This window comes from Rhinolophus hipposideros (assembly GCF_964194185.1).
Source record: "Rhinolophus hipposideros genome assembly, chromosome: 13".
Classification (NCBI taxonomy): domain Eukaryota; kingdom Metazoa; phylum Chordata; class Mammalia; order Chiroptera; family Rhinolophidae; genus Rhinolophus; species Rhinolophus hipposideros.
In genome coordinates, this window is record NC_138059.1 from 6391047 (window position 1) to 6408851 (window position 17805).

The 17805-nt window shown below is 52.1% G+C and overlaps 1 protein-coding gene across 1 annotated transcript in view; it reads right to left on the bottom strand.

Annotated features, from left to right (window-relative positions):
- TG (thyroglobulin) overlaps positions 1–17805 on the bottom strand; it is a gene marked incomplete at its 5' end in the record, with an annotated part of 218933 nt that overhangs the window by 182219 nt on the left and 18909 nt on the right. Inside the window, 10 exons of the mRNA XM_081071189.1 lie at positions 955–1111; positions 3201–3355; positions 4591–4800; positions 8367–8567; positions 9597–9699; positions 10558–10670; positions 11212–11289; positions 11665–11796; positions 15184–15423; positions 17102–17689. Of these exons, the coding sequence (XP_080927315.1) occupies positions 955–1111; positions 3201–3355; positions 4591–4800; positions 8367–8567; positions 9597–9699; positions 10558–10670; positions 11212–11289; positions 11665–11796; positions 15184–15423; positions 17102–17689 (1977 nt within the window). The remainder of the gene's footprint in view (positions 1–954; positions 1112–3200; positions 3356–4590; positions 4801–8366; positions 8568–9596; positions 9700–10557; positions 10671–11211; positions 11290–11664; positions 11797–15183; positions 15424–17101; positions 17690–17805) is intronic.

A 17805-nucleotide genomic window follows, 5' to 3' on the forward strand; every position in this document is an offset into this window, starting at 1 on the left:
GCAGATGGTGAGGACTGTGAGAGAGAACGCATGACAGAGCCTCCAGGAGGCCATGCGGCCTCCCACCCGTGCCCAGCTAAACACCCAGAAGGCCGCCATTGCAGCCGACCAGATATGAATGTTTCCTAGGAAGCGAGCAGAGGAGCACCACGTCTGGAGCTGGGACGGATCCCAGCTCACAAGGAACATTCAGGTACCATAAATCCAGCCGGGGCCTGAAGCCTCAGTGTCACCACTGACGGCAGGAATACGCATCTCCTCCGTGTGCAGCCTCCAGCAAACCCAAACTATCCGGGCTCTTTCCAGAGGATGACAAAAGGGACCCCTAATTCATATGCTGTGAGGGGGTGTGATCATTGCCACGAGGATGGCAGAACGGCAGAGATGCAGTCTCCCTCCTGGCCGCATTTTCCAGAAGTTTCCCTCATAGAGCAAAGGTCAAGCTCCAGCCAGTCCTGACTCCTGGGTGATCAGAAAATCCACTCTGCTTCTCCTTAGATCTTTCTATTATCTCCATACCATAACTGTCCTGTTTTAGATAGTATAGTATTGGGTTTAAATAGTGTGAGTGGTCTGAGAAGTTTTATAATTGGAAGTGGGCAGGACGTACATTATAAAGCAACAGAAACTCCTTCACCCACCCCACTCACCCCTTCTTCACACCTATGTCCCCCTCTGTGCCCAGAAAATCAAGAGAAGAATTAGAAACTGTTCTCCAAAACACAATCAGGTGATATTATTTAACTCTAATAAGCTATTGAACAGAATTCTGATTGATTTTTACATATTTTTTTAATACTTAGCTCCTGCCGCAGGCCAGGTACGTAATTCTCTCAGGAGACCTTCGTAGGAAGGCATTATGGCTTCACTAGCTCCATTTGACAGGTGGGGAAACGGAGACTCAGAGAGCCTGCACAGTCGCCTTCTTTAAGGCAGCAGTGCAGGGAAACGTACCAACATCATGCAAATCAGGAAGAGCGGCCGGTGGGGCCTCCTCAAGCTGCAGTTTCCACGTGACATTCACTCCCAAACGCTCGGGGGTCAGACACTCCACCTGCACCGTGGAGTCGTCGCAGACGGGAATGGAAATGGAGGTCCCAAAAGTGGTCACCTACAGAGACAGACACCCTCAGTTCTAGAACACAGAGTAGGGAGCCAGCTTTGTGGAGCCCACACCAGGTGCCAAAATTGGCTTGTGTTACCGTTGGAGGATGTGACCGCAGGGTGACCTGCAAGCGGGACCCAGGAGGCTCCACACTGCGTCCCCTGTCCTTGGAAGGAACACTCTGCCCCCCGTTCCCACAGTGGGAACTGTTCCAAGGGTGCAGCACTTAGCATTCTTAGAAGGCAATATGGCGCAAGGTTTCACATTGTGCATTAGTCGGGTCCTATGTGAAGCGCTTCACACAACAGAGCTAATTTAGGCTCTAAAACAAAGCGATGGAGTCAGGACTATCATTACTACCATTACAGATGGGAAATTAGCCTCAGAGAGGCTGAGGAATTGCCATAGATCACAGAGCCAGCAAATGGTGGAGCCGGGATGCAGACCCTATGACCTTAACCTCTCAGCAGAGTGTAAGGAGCAAGCGCTTTGGATGAATGTATTGTCTCACTTAATCCAACCCTCCAGGGTAGGTGCTTAGTGGGCCCATTGCACAGATGGTTGACATGAGGCTCAGCAAGGCTGCGAAAGGCCCAGGTCACACTGGTAGGAAGTTGTGGAGCCAAGGCTTGAACCCAGTTCCATCTGACTCGAAAGCTTGTGTATCATCTCCAGCGTCTGAATAAGACCCACTCCTGACCTTAGAGGCTGTGTCTCATGGTCATATCCTGACACCATCTCCTGGACGCCCCCACCTCCAGTCTCTGTGCAGACTGCCTTCTGCCCCATGTGTCTTTAGCAGGGTTCTATCTCAGGTCTGGGCATTCAGGAATATTTCACCCCTCATTCTCCATCTCAGGAAATGGCAGCACCATGTTTTCACCCAATCTCTCGAGCCCAAACCGTACTCCTCCTTGGTGCTTCTCTTTCTCCAGCATGCATTCGCTGTTACCCGACCCTGTGGCCTCTGCCTCCCCGCTGTGTCCCACGTCCTTCTGCCTCAAATTTGGTGTAAAGAAAGTGTCTCGATGGAGCTGGACTTACTTGAACTATGCGAAATCTTGGGCAACTTCCTCTCTATGGGCTTGAGTTAATTCTGTTATAAATTGAGGGCCAATGACACCCATTGAGCAGGGTGCTGAAATAATCAGAGATAAGGAACGCGCAGCTTCTCACATGGCGCCAGCAGCTCAGGAATTAATAGATATTGCTGATGCTGTTTGTTGTTGAGTGCACTTCTTTGGATAAAAGGGGACAATATATGTTTCTATTTGTTTTAGAATCAACAGCACTCTCTGTATCTGGGTTTGTGAAAATGGGCGTTTGCCATGAGACACTAAAAATGAGTAGCTCTGCTAAGGGAGCAAACTTTGAGCAGAACAGGCCTAACCGGAATGAGTGACTTCTAACGACTCCCTCTGAGAATCCTCGCGACTTCAGCTCACCATTGCCTGTCATACAGCTGAAAACTCTGATATCCGTTATTTATGGCTCTGCATCCTTCCAGTTGCCGTGTACTATTTTTCCTGCGGGGAAGACCCAGACGCCTCCTGTCGGGTCCGCTGAGGACCACACCTGGCATGGGGCTCAGAGTGCGCCATGGTCTCTCAGCCCTCCTGTCGCCCACGCTCCCAGGCTCTGTCTCCATGGGTGGTGGTGGTATTTCGTGGTGAACACAGTTCTGTCCTCAAACCACAGCTGGGTGCTGCCATTCTCCAGCTGTGTGACTCTGGTCAGTTATTTAAACCCTCTAGTATTCACTCCCCTCATGGGGTCCCTGGGGCCCCGGTGAAGATTGCACGAGCCAATCGGTGCCGAGGGTTGCACAATACCCAGCACCCGACAGCGTTCAGCTCACGTTCGACTTGACATCGTTCTGTAGCAAGAATGGCCAGTGACGAGAGGGGTTCGGGTCCCACATCTGTCCCTACATCATTAGCTTTGGCTGAATCCCTTTCTCATTCTGGGCCTCAGTGCGCCCACTGGTGAAATAAGTGAGAGCCGAACTGTAGGTTCACCAGCGCCCTGAGGTTCTCTGACACGGTGACCCTGAGCTCAGTCCCAACCCCCACTGCAGGGAAGGCCAGGCACGTACCTGGATGTGGCAGAAGCCACGGGCCGTGAGCTCGTCTGATATGAAGACCTGGAAAGCCCGCAGCAAACCTGCGTAGTCAGCACTGCACATCTTCCCCGGCGGGAGCTGGAGCTGGAACTGGGCTTGGGTCTGCAGGGTCTGCCACAGCTGGAGTCCTGCAGGGAAGGTTCGGAGGTCAGCAGACCCTGGTGGCAGACCTGTGGGATTCTTTTCTTTGTTTGCTTTTTCCTCTGCAAAAAGAACCCTCCTTCGTTTAGCTTGGAACACACAAGCACTGCCATCTTGCATCGTCCTGCTCACAACCTAAAATAAGTCCTTCTTAGCATGGCTTGTCTCTGAAATTACTTAGCACCCTCACAGCCAGCTCAGCCCTGCCTCAGTCTTTAAACTGGGTGGCTTTCCATTTTAGGGGTTGTGGACATTCTTCTTAGAAAATCTTCCATGCTGTCTTGCCTTCAAACAGGGCAACTCCAGGTTGGTTTAAAAGTTGAGTAGACACCAAAGACGATATGAAAGATACATTCTAAGGTTGTTCAATGCACAACCTGAACAACTGTACACACAGCCCTGCATTCACCTTCAGGAGCTCAAGACCCATGCCTGTCTGGTCTCAAGCCCCTTGCTCTGAATCCCGTCGTGACCAGCCTGGTGTTGATTTCATAGTCAGGGTGACAGACCACTTATTTGTCCACATCACACTCTGAATTTTTTCTGGATAGGATTCTCTATCCCAGAATGCTTTGCAACAGACACTGTCCTTGTACACTTTGCCAGCCTTGCAGAGCCATGTGACAGTCCCAGGATCAGGGTCTCTCTCCCGGATGCCCCGTCCACTGCCCTGGTCGGACTCAGTGCCAGGTCCTAACAGCCACCTCTGCCCTAAGCTGGCTGTGAGTAACCACCCCAGCCTTTGCCAAGGCCGCTGCAGCCATGTGCATATATAGGTGGGTTTGTGGGAAGGCAGGATAAAGGAGCTCTGCCGATATTCAAACAGGCCCAGGTCCAAGGCTCTGCAAGGCATTATCCCTGGCACTCCAGATGGACCTAGGGGAGAGGCTGGGATGGCAGTGTCATTCTCAGAGGCTGGACAGGCAGCTCTGAGCTTGTCAACACCACAGTCACCAGTACGGCCACTCGAGCACCTACCTGCTAAACACAGCCCTATACCCAAGACATTGTAGGAGAGCCTGATGGCATTTCTCCAAGGATCAGATGGCTCCAGAGAAGACACAAAGGGGTCTGTGAAGCACAGCTGCTCCTTCTAGAAGAATCACGCCATGGGCCCTCTCTCCTGCTCTTGATGCCACCTGGCTTAAATGGAAAGGCTACACTTGGGTGTGGAAAAGGAGAGGGAACAGGATGGCGGGCAGACATTCCTAAGGCCACTCACGCTGGCAGGCCCGGGGCGGAGGCGGCTGTGACACCCAGCGTCTGTTCTCGAGGCTGCACACCAGCGGCCCTGGTGGGAACGCACTCTGATAGCCTTGGAGGCACAGCAGCTGGCACTGCTGGACGGCCCCTCCTGGGCCCGCGGCTCGCTCACACAGGACCACTCCACCAGCCACATGTGACACATCGAACGGCAGTGGGCACTGTGGGCCTAGGAGAAGGAAAGAGGGGCACCATGGGCATCTGCCCAGCACGAGCAGGACTGAGCATGGCAGCCTCTCCTCAGTCACACCGGGCCCTCCTCTGCTTCCCTTCCCGCAGGTATGCAGGGATCCTCAGGCCTGGCGGGGCCTGCTCCCCACCCTCTCTACCCTCTTCTTGGACGAGTCCATCCTCTCTCAGCTTTAACAGACACTTGAGCAAGAATGACTGTCCTATCTTCACCTCCAGCTCAGACTTCTTGAGCTTCTCACCGTCTCTAAATCCAATTACCAAGTGGTCCTTGTCCACCTCGAAGCCAACATGTCCTAACTCACTGGCTGCTGTGCAGGCCGCCTCCAGCTTCAGCAGCCCGAGCTCCGCGTGTGGCACCTCCAGCCACCCAGGTGTCCCGTGCCAGGAACCCTGGTCAGCAGCTACCCTGCCTTCTCATCAGTGAAGGCGGTGGCACACAGCTTCTCAACTTCTCTTCATCCCCACTGAGCTTCCTTCCTTTAGACATTCATCATTTTTTCCTTGAATTGCTATTGAAGCTTCCTCACCAGGCTCCCTGCGTGTGGCCTTCACCCCCTGCCATTCTGCTCCCATGTCCGACCCAGTGCCCACGGCCAGCAAAGAAACTGTAGCGAAGCTGGAGATCCGCTCTCAGTGCCCCCACGTGCCTGCTGACCTGACCTTCCTCTGTCTGTCTCCTCCTGTCCCCCTTTGCCTCCAGGCGAGGCTGTCATTCCCTGAACATATCCTGGTCACATACCCCATGTCCTTCCCTCTGCCTAGAACATTCCTTCTTTGACTCTCAATGATCAGCTCAATACCTGTGATTTTCTAACAAACACCTTCCAGGGTTCTCCTAGGCCTTCTTAGGTCTCCTTTCTCCAAGTTCTCCGGTCACCTAGGGCAGCCCTCCAGCTTATCAATCATTTGAGAGTCTGGTCACCTGCACGTTGGTCTCCCCACTGGGTTAGGTCACGGGGAGGGTGCCTGCCCCTGCTCCCCGAGGCCACAGTGCAGTGCTGACCCAGAATGCACGCTCCATGAACACAGGTGACACACGTGGGTAGTAAACTGCGGAAGAGACACTCTCGGTGTGACCATTTCACACCTGATGCGAGGTTTAGTTAATTTTCTGACTCTCGGGCATCGCCTTGCTGCCTGGCGTTAACATTTGCAATCCACATGTGATTCGAGGGTACTAGGGCCTCAAACATGGGGAGTGACTCCTTCTGATCTCCAGGGGCAGCCCGGCTTCTTCCTAATGAGATTCATGGCCTCGGGCCACGTCTCGGCACTGTGGTTTGAGGAGGGCTGACTGAGTTGCTTCGCACCGAGAGTGTCCTGTGTGTGTGGAGGAGGGTTGCATAGAGTCAGCCTGCAGGCTTGGGACCAGCCGGCCAGGCTGTGACTCCTGCTTCCGTCCCTCAGCAGCTGAGCAGCCTAGAGCAAGTGAATTAACTTCTCTTATGGACGACTCAGTTTCCTCACCCATAAAACGGTGAGGATAGCAATAATGCCTACGTCCTAGGGATGGAGTGAATCATAGTAAACTAGGGCATGAAGAGAAGAGACATAATAAATACTCAGTGCTTGTGAGTCACTAATATCATTAACAACAGCAAAGGGAGCGTACGTGATTGCCTGTGTTGGAAACTTTAGAACATGGGTGTTCACCTAGTTGTCATTGGAGAAGAACCCTTAGCCCACCGGTGACGACACTGGAGCATGAGGTGGTTAACTCTTCTGCCCTGACACACACAGCTCCACGTAGAGAGCCGGGCGTGACCCCAGAGGCCATGCCTGGTGCCATCAGGCGAAGCAATTTACAGAGACCATTTGAATCTATCCTAACAATGACTCTAAGAAATAGCTATGATCCTGCATGCCCATTTCACAGGTTGGGAAACTGAGGTCCAGAGAGGTTAAGGGACTAGCCCGAGGTCACCCAGCCAGGGCATGGCAGAGTTGACATTGGAGTCTGTCCCGCCCCCTCCCCCATCTGAGCTTTCTCTACCACACTCTGCAGTAAGTCAGGAGGAAGAGCCTTTGGGGGCTCAGGTTAATGACAGCTGCTCTGCTGCTGGCTGTGTGACTTGGGACATGTTAACAAACCTCTGAACCTCAGTTTTTGCCATTTGTAAAATGGGGAGATAAGACTGTTCAATTTACCTGCATGGGATAAGGGATGTGCAAAGCACCTTCTGACAGGTAAATCTCTGCACACATGAGCTAGCATCATAGAACCTGCAGGGCCAAGCCACATAGGGTGTCCGCAAACCCTAAGAGCTGTGCTCTCAGCCCTGCTCCTGGAGGAGACATAGCAGTCTCTTTCCCGGGTCTCAGTGCGGACTACACTGGAAGTTGAATGCTGATTATGTCTGACCCTAAGGCTGACACCTCTTCTCTCAGAAGCACACAGTAGAGAGTTCCACTCATAAATACCCACTGAACACCTACTATGTTCCCTGCAAGATGGCAGCTGCTGAAAGCCACGGACACTGAAAGTGACTGGGTCCTGCCTTGACAAAAGTCCTGCACAGGGGGTCCCAACCAGAGCTTGGGAGCAAAGGTGTGTGTTGGTGGCTATGGGCACCAAACAGATTAGGGCAGGAGAGGGCATAGACTAAAGGGGAAAACACTCCCACAAAGAGAGTGGGCAACTCCTCCTTCCCACCCTTGTTTGGAAGGCTCCCCCTTTCTTTTTACAAACACAAATATAAATTCGCAAATATTAAAGATTCACTTTACACATATAAATCACTAGACTTAATTAAATGTCTCTACAGCTCCAAAATTGCTTAGAAACCGCACAATTTAAAAAAAAAAAAAGCTATACAACAGTAAGGCCAGCAAAAGAAAGGCAACTGTGATATAACCAGGACCACTTAGTCCAGTATTTCTCAACCCTGTCAGACACAGCACCCCAATTTGTGATAACTGTTTTGCAATGTCTTCATTTATTGTCCTGAAACAAAATTTACAGAGTCTAACCTACTGGGTCACAGGAATTTTAAAATGATTATAATGCCCTGCCTGAGACATAAGTGGATAGGAGAAATAAAAGGTAAGTAATTGATAATTAAATATTGTATGTTAATATCTCATAGTGTACTTCAATATTCTGATATATTTGTATGATATAGATTTCAATATAATAGTCAAACAATTTTTTTAAACTAGAAATAGAAATCAACAGGTCAACATCTCCACCAATGCCTGAAGCTCCCTCAGTGGTCCCCACTGCGATCCTGCTCTCAGGAAGGAGAGACCAAGACCTGGAATCCCTCAGGCGGCCAGCACCGAGCTTCCTGAGGTGCCAGCTCTGGAGACCCCTGCACAGGCTGTCCTTGGTCTCAGCTCCAGCGCCGAGCATTTTTTCGGAAGTACACACAAGTTTCGACCTCAGGTGAATCAACGACAACCACATGCCTCATAGGCTCCCCGTCTCCCCTCCTGATCCCACTGTCCGGGGTGTCTCTGGAGCGCCTCCAGCCTGGGTGAAGGAAGAGGTGAGCAGCCCACCCCCACCAGCCCCAGGAGCCCCCACAGGGCGGCACAGCTTACTCTCACAGGCCGGTGGGCTCCCGGCCACTCGGGACCCTGGCACCTCCTCTCCGCTGTCCAGGACACACCAGCAGCTGCCCTGGTCCGGGTCGCATTGCACTGGGGAAAAGCCTCCGTCCTCTGCCCTGCAGGCTGGCGTGTAGCCTGGACTGGCTATTCTGGACAGGGCGCCACTCCGGAGTGCTTCACAGAGGCCGGGGCCTGACACACACACAAGCCAGGTCAGCTCTTCGGCTGCATATATGCCACAGCCCTTCCTGCCACAACCTGCCACCCTCCTGCTGAGCCCTCCAGGGTCTGGGCTGCTTCCCCCTGGGTGTAAAACTAGGACAGGGCAAAGGCTGGGCTTTCCTCAGCCCGACCCCACCACACACACATACACACACGCTGCCAGCCCTCAAGGAGCTTAGAGGTTTAAACGAGATTTAACGAGTGAGAAATTGTAGTTCAGAGTGACAGTAGATGTTTAGAAACCCATAGGAAGGCAGTGAACTCAGCTACCCTGTTTCCCCGAAAATAAGACCCAGCCGGACAATCAGCTCTAATGTGTCTTTTGGAGCAAAAATTAATATAAGACTGGGTTTTTTTATATTTTTATATTTATATATATTTTTATATTAATTTTTGCTCCAAAACACACATTAGAGCTGATTGTCCGGCTGGGTCTTATTTTCAGGGAAACATGGTATGAAAAGTTCTACTGTAGTTCATTACACGCAAATCCTGAATGGTGAGAGATGGAGAAAGACGTAGAGGAGCCAGCCAGGCAGGGACCCAGGTGCCATGGCGGGACGCTTGGGCCCGGCCCTCAGCAACACAGGGTGTGTGGCAGAGGACAGGCATCAGCACACCTGCACTTTAGGGACGGCATCTTGACACCACCGTGGAAACCAGGCTGTAGGCCAGCTTGGAGCCAAGGGAGGGACCAGGTTGGCATCAGGGCTGTACATAGGGTCCCCCCGCCTAAAGCACTAGTGCCCACTTGAACGGGGACCACTGCTGGCTTGCGATTCTCAGTTACAAAGCACAGCCCTGTGCCCTGCCGTGTGTGTTTCTCCCAAAAACCTACTGAGGTTGGGAATATTGCTCCTATTGTACAGATGAGAAAACTGAGGTTTAAGAGGTCAGAGGCTTCCACAGCTCTAAAAGCGGCAGAGCTAGAACATGAAGCCAGCCCTTGGGACTCTACACCTGGGGCTCATGGGCAATGGCGCAGGGGCGACTACTCACACGGGGCACTGCCATTCGTGCCAGGAGGGGTGCCCTCTCCTGAGGCCGGGTCCACACACCAGATGCCAGCCTCCGACACCTGCAGCCTGGCAAACTCTCCTGTCTGAGACAAAGCCAAGGTCGTGTAACCCCAGAGAAAATGCTTTTGCGGACCACAGATCAGTGGGCAGATGGTGTGAGAGTCCCTTCCCCCAGTACCCGTGACGGCTTCACATGGGCAGAAGCGAGGTGGCCTGGGGGAGGTGCTATCCTGTTCCAGACGCTTCCATACATTCTTTGAACTGACATAACAACCTCACAGGCAGGGACCACAGTTATCCCATGTTAGGGATTTCATCTGATTCCCATAAGCCCCTGGGAGCTGAGCAGGGCAGGCAGTGGTGTCCCTGTCGTCCCCCTTTTAGAGAGAGGAAACTGAGGCACAGGGACTCCCATTACTTGGAATGTGAGTGGTTAAGATTCCAGCATGAATCCTGCCTCTAGGAGCTTTTACTCCTACCATCGACTACTGCACTGAGTTATTACAATCACCCAGGGACGTGGGGAGGGCAATACTATAACATTTCCCATTCATAAAGAGAAACTGGCATGATGGGCACACAGGCTTTGTTGAGATGACTTCAGAAAAAGCATGCCAGCAACTGCATGTGTGTAAATGATTTTTCAAAGCGTTTTCATGAATGAGATCTCATTGGGCCCTCCAAACAATCCTAGCACTAAGTATGATAAAAATGTGGCCCACTCTTAGGATAAAAAACAAACAAAAGCACAGAGAAGGTAAGTAAATTGCCCAAGGTCACACAGCCAGGGTCTGCCAGGACTAAGACAAAAACCCAGGTCTGGAAATTCCTGTGAGTTTTTAACAAAAACTAATTTATTGAAAATTAGAAAGATCCTCTGTAACCTGTGGGATAAAATTCTGACTTCCATCTCTGCAGGCTCCTGGGCCCTCGGAACCTACCTCTAGGCAGGTTGGGATGAACAGGTCTTTTGGAGATGGGTTTCCTTGGGCTCCAGCTTGTTTCCAACTGGAAAGCAGCCCACTGGCTCGAGACTTCTCACAGGTGGTGGGGCCTGTGGCAGAGAGAGGGGCGCTCTTAACAGCCTGCGTGGGTCCGAGAGAGAGTGGGAGCCCAGGCTGGCCCGAGGGTCAGAGCTGTGCATTGGGTGGACGGAAGTGCGCTGCACAGAGAGCTGGAAGCTCAGAGGAGAAGCAGGCTGAGGTCCAGGGACAAAGACCCCTGTGGATGTATCATCTCTGAGAATTCAATGGGCAGTGATGACGTGAGTCCGAACCTCAGGACAGAGGCTGGGCTCTATGGAACAGATGTGAGGTGGTTGTTGAAACTGCAGAATTGGATGTGGTGTGTGGGCGGAGCCCAGGGCTCCTTCCCCCTATCAGCTGCCTCTCTCCGGTCAGAGAAACTAGGAACACAAATTAGGAAGGGCCAGGTCAGTAAGGGTCTCCCAGGCTGGGGACCTGGGAGACGTGGTTTGGCTGCACTTGGGGACTGGCCCAGCGAGCCTCCTGCAGTTGGGTAACAACAGCTGGCACCACCAGCCCTAAGTGCCCACCACCGGGGTCAGATGGGAGTGTTCCGCGGGCTTTACTTACACCGGGGGCCCTGGGGGGAGCGGGCCGTCAGCGAGGCCGGGATGTAGTCGCCCATCCCATCCACGCACCAGCAGTGCCCTGAAAAGAGCCACAGGCCAGAAGTTCAGAAGCGCACGGGGCACTTGCCCTTGGGTGTCCCCAGAGACGCCTTCTCTACATTCATAGCAGTGCCAGGAAGGTCTCCCATTTGTCCCCCCGCCCAACACTGTCCACAATCACAGGCCTCAGCACCCCCATTTTCCCACAAACACCCACCAGACCTTCAGGCTAGCAGAAGGTCACTGCTCCCATTATACAGATGAGATAACCAGAGGCCAGAGAAACTAAGGAATTTGCCATCAGCTACCAAGAGGGTCCTAGAGCCCAGCTCACTTACTCCCTGAGTGGGGTTCTTTCCTCTAAATGAAAAGGAGAGGGTCACTCATCCTCCCGAGGGCACCCGTGCCCGCTCACCAGTCCTGGCATGGCACTGCACGGGCTCCCAGCTTCCAAATGCATCACACTGGGGCACGTAGGGGCCTGACCGCAGCAGGGCAGATGCCGGTGAAGAATCTCCCCGGGGGCGGCTCTGATAGAAGTCAAAGGCTGGAGTCGGGAAAGAGAGGAGCAGAGATGTGAGCACCAGACCTGGAAAAACCCCAAAAGTGTAGGCTCTGTCACCGAGAGGAGCCAGGTACGTCTCTGCTCCAACAGGAGAAGGCCTTATCTATGTAACAAACATTTCCACCCAAAACGAGACAGAGGCGCCTCGAGCAGTGGGTGGGCACGTGCCAGATTGTCCTATGAAAATAAAAATGTAGCCTGAAGTTTTAAGGACTCTCTGGAGTCGTCTTTCAGTAACTTTCACGTGGAGTTGATTAGGTCTACGAAATGTGCTCAGCGCGAGATCACAGTAATAATAGATACATTTATTGAGCACTTACTATGTGCCAGGCACAATCTAAGTAATGTTTTAATTAACTGAATCCTCACCACAGCCTTCTAAGAGAAGTGATATTATCCCATTGAATGAGTGAGAAAACCGAGGCACAGGAGAAGCGAGCAGCTCACCCAAGGTCTCAGCGAAGCAGTGGAGGGAAGCACTTTGAGCACACAGCCAGTCTCCTGCCTTCCTGCCAAACTTTTACAGTAGGGCCCTTTACCCCCTTTGGAGCTCTGTTCTCAGCAATGTCTTCTCTTAGCTTCACAACAGCTCCATGAAGTTGGTATTTTCAGCCCCACGTGAGGATCAGTGAGGGAAGCTAAGTGATTAGTGGATGGTCGCCCTGGTGATGGCACTGCACGCCATCCTCAGCTCTCGAGGCCCCCTGCCCAGCTGGCTTTCCCCCATAGCACTGTCCACCATGATGTACGAGGTATTGTGCTTCCTGATTTCCTTTAGGTTTGTCTCTTCCAAGCTTGCATTTATGCCTTCAGTACATGGACTTATTGTTTCTGTCCCTAGAGTGGTGCCTGCCCCATAGTGCAGGCATATGAGAAATTTTTGTTGAGTGAAAACTGAAAAGAAGAAATGCATGCATGAGCAGATGGGGGAAGTCGTCAGGACACATGCCAGCTGGTCTCAGTCTCACGGCTCTTCCTCCCTAGTCTGATTTGCCCTCATCTCCATCCTCCTTCCAGGAAGCCATGATTTGTCTCCCGGGCCCTTTCTCAAGTCTTACGTCCAACCTCCTCTCCACTCTTGCTGGTGCTTGGGGGGCAGGGGATACAGCCACAGGGTCCCCCCAGGGATCTGGAGGAGAACAGCCACACAGGGAGAGCCCGGGGGATGGTGGCCTGCCACACGTCTGGGCCGTTCTCCCAATTTGCCTCTTCTCAGAGATGGGCGTCACAGCTCCCGGAGGGGGGCTTGCAGTCCTCAGTTCACCACCCACAGGACCTATCTGAAGAGACCGGGCCACACGTTGGTGCAGAGGGCAGGACTCAGGAGTCTTATAAGCTACCACCTGAGTCCTGGCACAGCACCTCTTGGCCGTGTGGCCATGAGCAAGTTGCCACCCTCCCTGGACCTGAGTTTCCTCACCTGTGAAATGGGTCTAATACTTAACAGGGTTAAGTGTGACACTTATATCAAAAGATCTTCAGCATCAAGTTAACACCAGGCACAGCTATGCACCCTCTCCTCACCCGAGGACACTGCTACCACGTTCTGTTGCCCAAAGACACTTGGTGGCCCTCAATCTCTTCTCAGTCCCCAGACTCTCCAGGGCCTGGAGGTCTGCACACACAGCTTCCTCTCCTCTGTGACTGTAGGGACGCCCCTTCTCATCTTGACCAATTCAGGGAAAAGAAGCAACCCTGCTGCTTCCCTACAGACACTTCCTCTTTCCTCTAGAACATCAGATGTGAAAAAATCAGAGCAGGCAGCTAGGTGAAGAAGAACTTCCGTAGCTCGACTTCTGAAGAAAATGACACCATCGCCATTCATGCCACGAATAAATCTCTGTGGCACCAACAACTTCCTGTCCCCTTCCTCTACACTTCCCTCCGTAACCAAAGTGGTCACAGCTCCCACATAATCCTTCTCCTCCTTTCTTGGATTATATCAAATCCTGTCCACACATAGAATGTGAAACAACTCTTTTTTTGCCCAAAGCAGAAATCCCCAAGCCTCTGAGGAACAGAGAAAGGAAGTGCCTGGGCATGTAGGGGTGGGGAGGGTCGGAGACGGAAGAGAGAAAAAGAAGGGAGGAAAGCAGAAGGAAGGATGGTTAAGCAACATTTACTGGGCTCCTGCCATCTGCCAGGCACTGTGCCAGGCTCTGGATATAAGGATGAATAAGACGTGGTGCCCTGTCCTCCCAAACAGGCGACCGGCGAGGAAGGGAGCAGGAAACAGAGATGGTACTTGGGAGATTCTTGCCTCCTGTGGGCTTTGGAGAACAAAGGCCACTGAGACCCATGCAAGGTGGCTGCAGACATCCCAGGAACGGGAACGCAGGGAGCTCTGGCCTGTGGGACTGGGTACTCTTTGTCTTGGCTCTTGTTGTGACCGCTTTGCTGTTTGTGACCCAAACCCAGAAAACTTCGGGCAGGAAATCAGCAGAGCTAATTTGACAAGGGATGGAGAGGCTGGGTAGGCGTGGAGACGTGAATCTTTTGTTCCTGCCAAGTGGGTGTGGGGTCAGTGAGAGAGCTGGGAGGGGCCCGGACCCTCTGGCCAGACCAGGCTGCAGGCAGTGGAAGAACCCCTGGAAGGGGCTCTGGGATGAGACAGATCTGGGGATCAGCTGGGCAGGGCACAGAGGTTCAAGGGCCAGACCAGGCGGCGCGTCCAGGCCCCGCTCCTTATGAATGGATGAGCTGGGGCGTGTGACATAACCTCAGTTTCCACATTTGAAAAGAATCACAGATGGTGATTACAGCCTCGTTCTCCTGGTAATGGACTCCTCACACTAAGTGCCTGGCCGGGGGTGAGTGTCAAGTAAGGTTGAGCTGTTAGGGGCTAGAGCACGGTGGGTTCTCAGCATATTTCTCTGTCACAGGCAAGTGATAAGTCGTGCCTTTTGGAGTCACTGTCAGGATTAGATGAGCTCACATATGGAAGGAGCCTGAAACCCAGTACTTTCTCAGTAATAAGGGTTCCTCTCCTTTCCTCCTTGGGGGTGTTTCCAAATCCTTGGCCATGGAGAGAAGCTTCGGAACAGGCTGTGAGGGGAGTAGGACCCTGTGGGGCTGGAGCCCCTCTCCTTTTAACAAGAATGTTTGACTTCATGGGGGGCTGCAGGTGCCAAATGTGGAGACTCCCCGGCCCCCGTGGCTCTGCTGGAGGGTTTGGGAGCATCTTGGACAGGTGTGCCCATGCCAGCATGGGCTGGTATCACCAAACCACTTTGCCTTTTCTTCCCCCAACACCCATTGGCCTGGAGGAAACCAGGGCAGCAAAGTCCTAAAGATACTGCAGAGCAACCAATTCAAGCCACTACTTCCCCAGACAGATGACATGAGACAGCGGAAGGGCACAACACTCACTAGACTGAGCTGCCAAACGAATGGCGTAATCGCTCCCACTCAGAAACTTCTCTGAGAAAGTCTCCCGGGACGGGGAGCGTGGAGGAAGGGCGAGCTCCTCATTGGTCAGCCGGATGCCCTTGGCCGCTAGGAAACTCTCTGCCAGAGGGAACCAAGAACTGTTGGAAGCCAAGACAATCTCTTCTGTTTCCTGAATGAACTGCAGAACACGGAGCTTCACCTCCTCACAGGAGCCTGGGCCTAAGGAACAAAGAGAACACAGACGACTTCACCACCACATACAGCTCCTTTGGACCCCTCTGAAGTGTGTACGCGCACACACACGCACACACACATACACACACACACGCACACACTTCTATCTCAGCTGTTTCCTTCTCATCAGCTCTTTCCACACCCTGGAATGTTCTGTTTTGTTTCTACAATTTCGTTCAGTCGACATTTATGGAGGACCTACTCTGTAACGTTAGTAATAGCTAATATCTATTCCACCCCTGGCGCTGTACTAAGCACATTTACTCCGTCTAATTTAATCTGTGCAACAGCCAACATCTGTGTGTTGACTTTGAGGGTCAGCCTGTTTCTAGAACTTGACATTTTCATGAAGAATCCTTGGGTCTCTAGGCCATTCAAAATGCCTAGGGTATTATGACCACTCTCACCACACGTTCCTGTTGCTACATTCTGAAAACCCACTGACTGCTGCCGCCTAAACTTCAGCTAAGGTCAAAATAGTCTGATTGATTTTAACATTATCCAGAAAGGTTGGGGCAAAGTTGACCGTTGCAAAGAATGAATGGAGAGATTTCATTGGACTTGCACAGCTGTAATACTACCTGTAATATTACCGGCTGGAGACATTCTGATGTCTCCAGTGTTGAATGTGACTGGCTGTTGTTTGAAACTGCCAGCATGGCTATTTGGTAGTAACACATTTTAATTCCAAACACAGAGTCAGCCTCATTCTGTTGAAGCCGTTCTTAGAAGTCCACGCGCCACAAAGCTGAACTTACAGACCTCCTGTAGCAGCTCTCCAGTTAGTCCTCCAACTAAACCCCCCCAAGTAAATGAAAGGCACTTTGAGGGCAGAAGCTCGTCCCGAGGTCCTAAGCACCTAGCGGTACCCCTGTAAGTTAGCAAGACCACCATAATATGTGTCGGTTGACCAAATGGTGCCCTGACCTCGGAGAGATTGCTAAAGCATCAGCCATAGAGGGCAAGAGCCAGGCCATATTCACTTTTCAGCCTTTATCGGACCTAAGATAATGCTTTATACACAGAAGACATTCAGTTAAAATTTGAGGCGCTGATTGAAATAATTATATGAAACTTTAAAAACGAACTACATTAACTTTGCCAACCCCTGAGTGTGTGGACGTGGGGAAATCCCTTCCCTTCTACGAGCCTCGGTGGTGTGAACAGAATGTTTGTGTCCCCCCAAAGTGTATGTGTTGAAGCCCTACCCCCCAATGTCATGGTATTTAGAGGTGGGACCTTTGGGAGATGACCAAGTTTAGATGAGGTCATGCAAGTGGGGTGCTCATGATGGGATTCGTGTATTTATAAAAAGATGAAGAGACCAGAGTTCTTTCTCTCTCTGCCATGTGAATACACGGCAAGAAAGCAGTCAGCTGCGAGCCAGGAAGACGTCTCTCACCAGGAACCAAATCTGTCAGCATCCTGACCTTGGACTTCCACCCTCCAGAACTGTGAGAAACAACTGTCTGTGGGTTAAGCCACCCTGCCTATGGTATTCTGTGCGAGCAGCCCGAGCTGACATACATTCAGTTTCCTCAACTATATGTTGAAGGGATGTACCTGGCCATGTATAAACCCAAGTCTAGCTTTGACACTAAAGACCCACCAGATATCCTATTTCTAAAAGCATGACTTCAGTTCTTCACGTGGTTTAACTCACATGCTGGGAGCTTGCTTGGCTCAGCCCGGGTTCCTTCCAGTTCTTGACCAGCTCCATCCACACACCAGCAGGTCCGAAGGTCAAAGTGTGCCAAAGGAGTGCTGAAGTCTGAGTAGGGCCCTGGGTATCGGCCGAGCTGGCCATTTAGGAGCTGCCAAAAGAGGTAGGGCTCCAGGAGGGTGCTCTCTCCAGGCTGGGTCCGGTTCCCTTCCAACACTGCCTGTGGGACCTCTTGGAGAGACGAATAGCTTGACAACCCAGGGAAGATGCCTTGTTGGCCAGCCTCATACAGACTTTGAATAAAGAGACGGAAGCTTCCGGAAGCTGCTTCTCTATAGCTCATGATCTTCATTAGCAGCTCATCAAGGGTCATCTCCTGGCCACCGTTGTTCTGAGCCCTCCATCGTTCATACAATTCGAAGGCCTGCTCAGGGGGCCCGTCGCATTGCATGCGACTCCACTGCCCGCTGGCACTGCACTGTGGGACGTAGACACTGGAGAGAGAGGGCGGCATGCTGGAATTGGAGACCAGGGACCGTACTGCCCTGAGGAAGGCTTGCTCGGCCTGCAACTGACAGGGCGTGGGGCCTGCGGAGAAACAATAAGCAAGTGTGTCAGGTTCAGGAGTTTAATGAGCACAGAAGACCAAGATGGAAGCTCGTGAGCGTCCAAGCTCCATATAAAACCTACAGCCAGAGATCCCG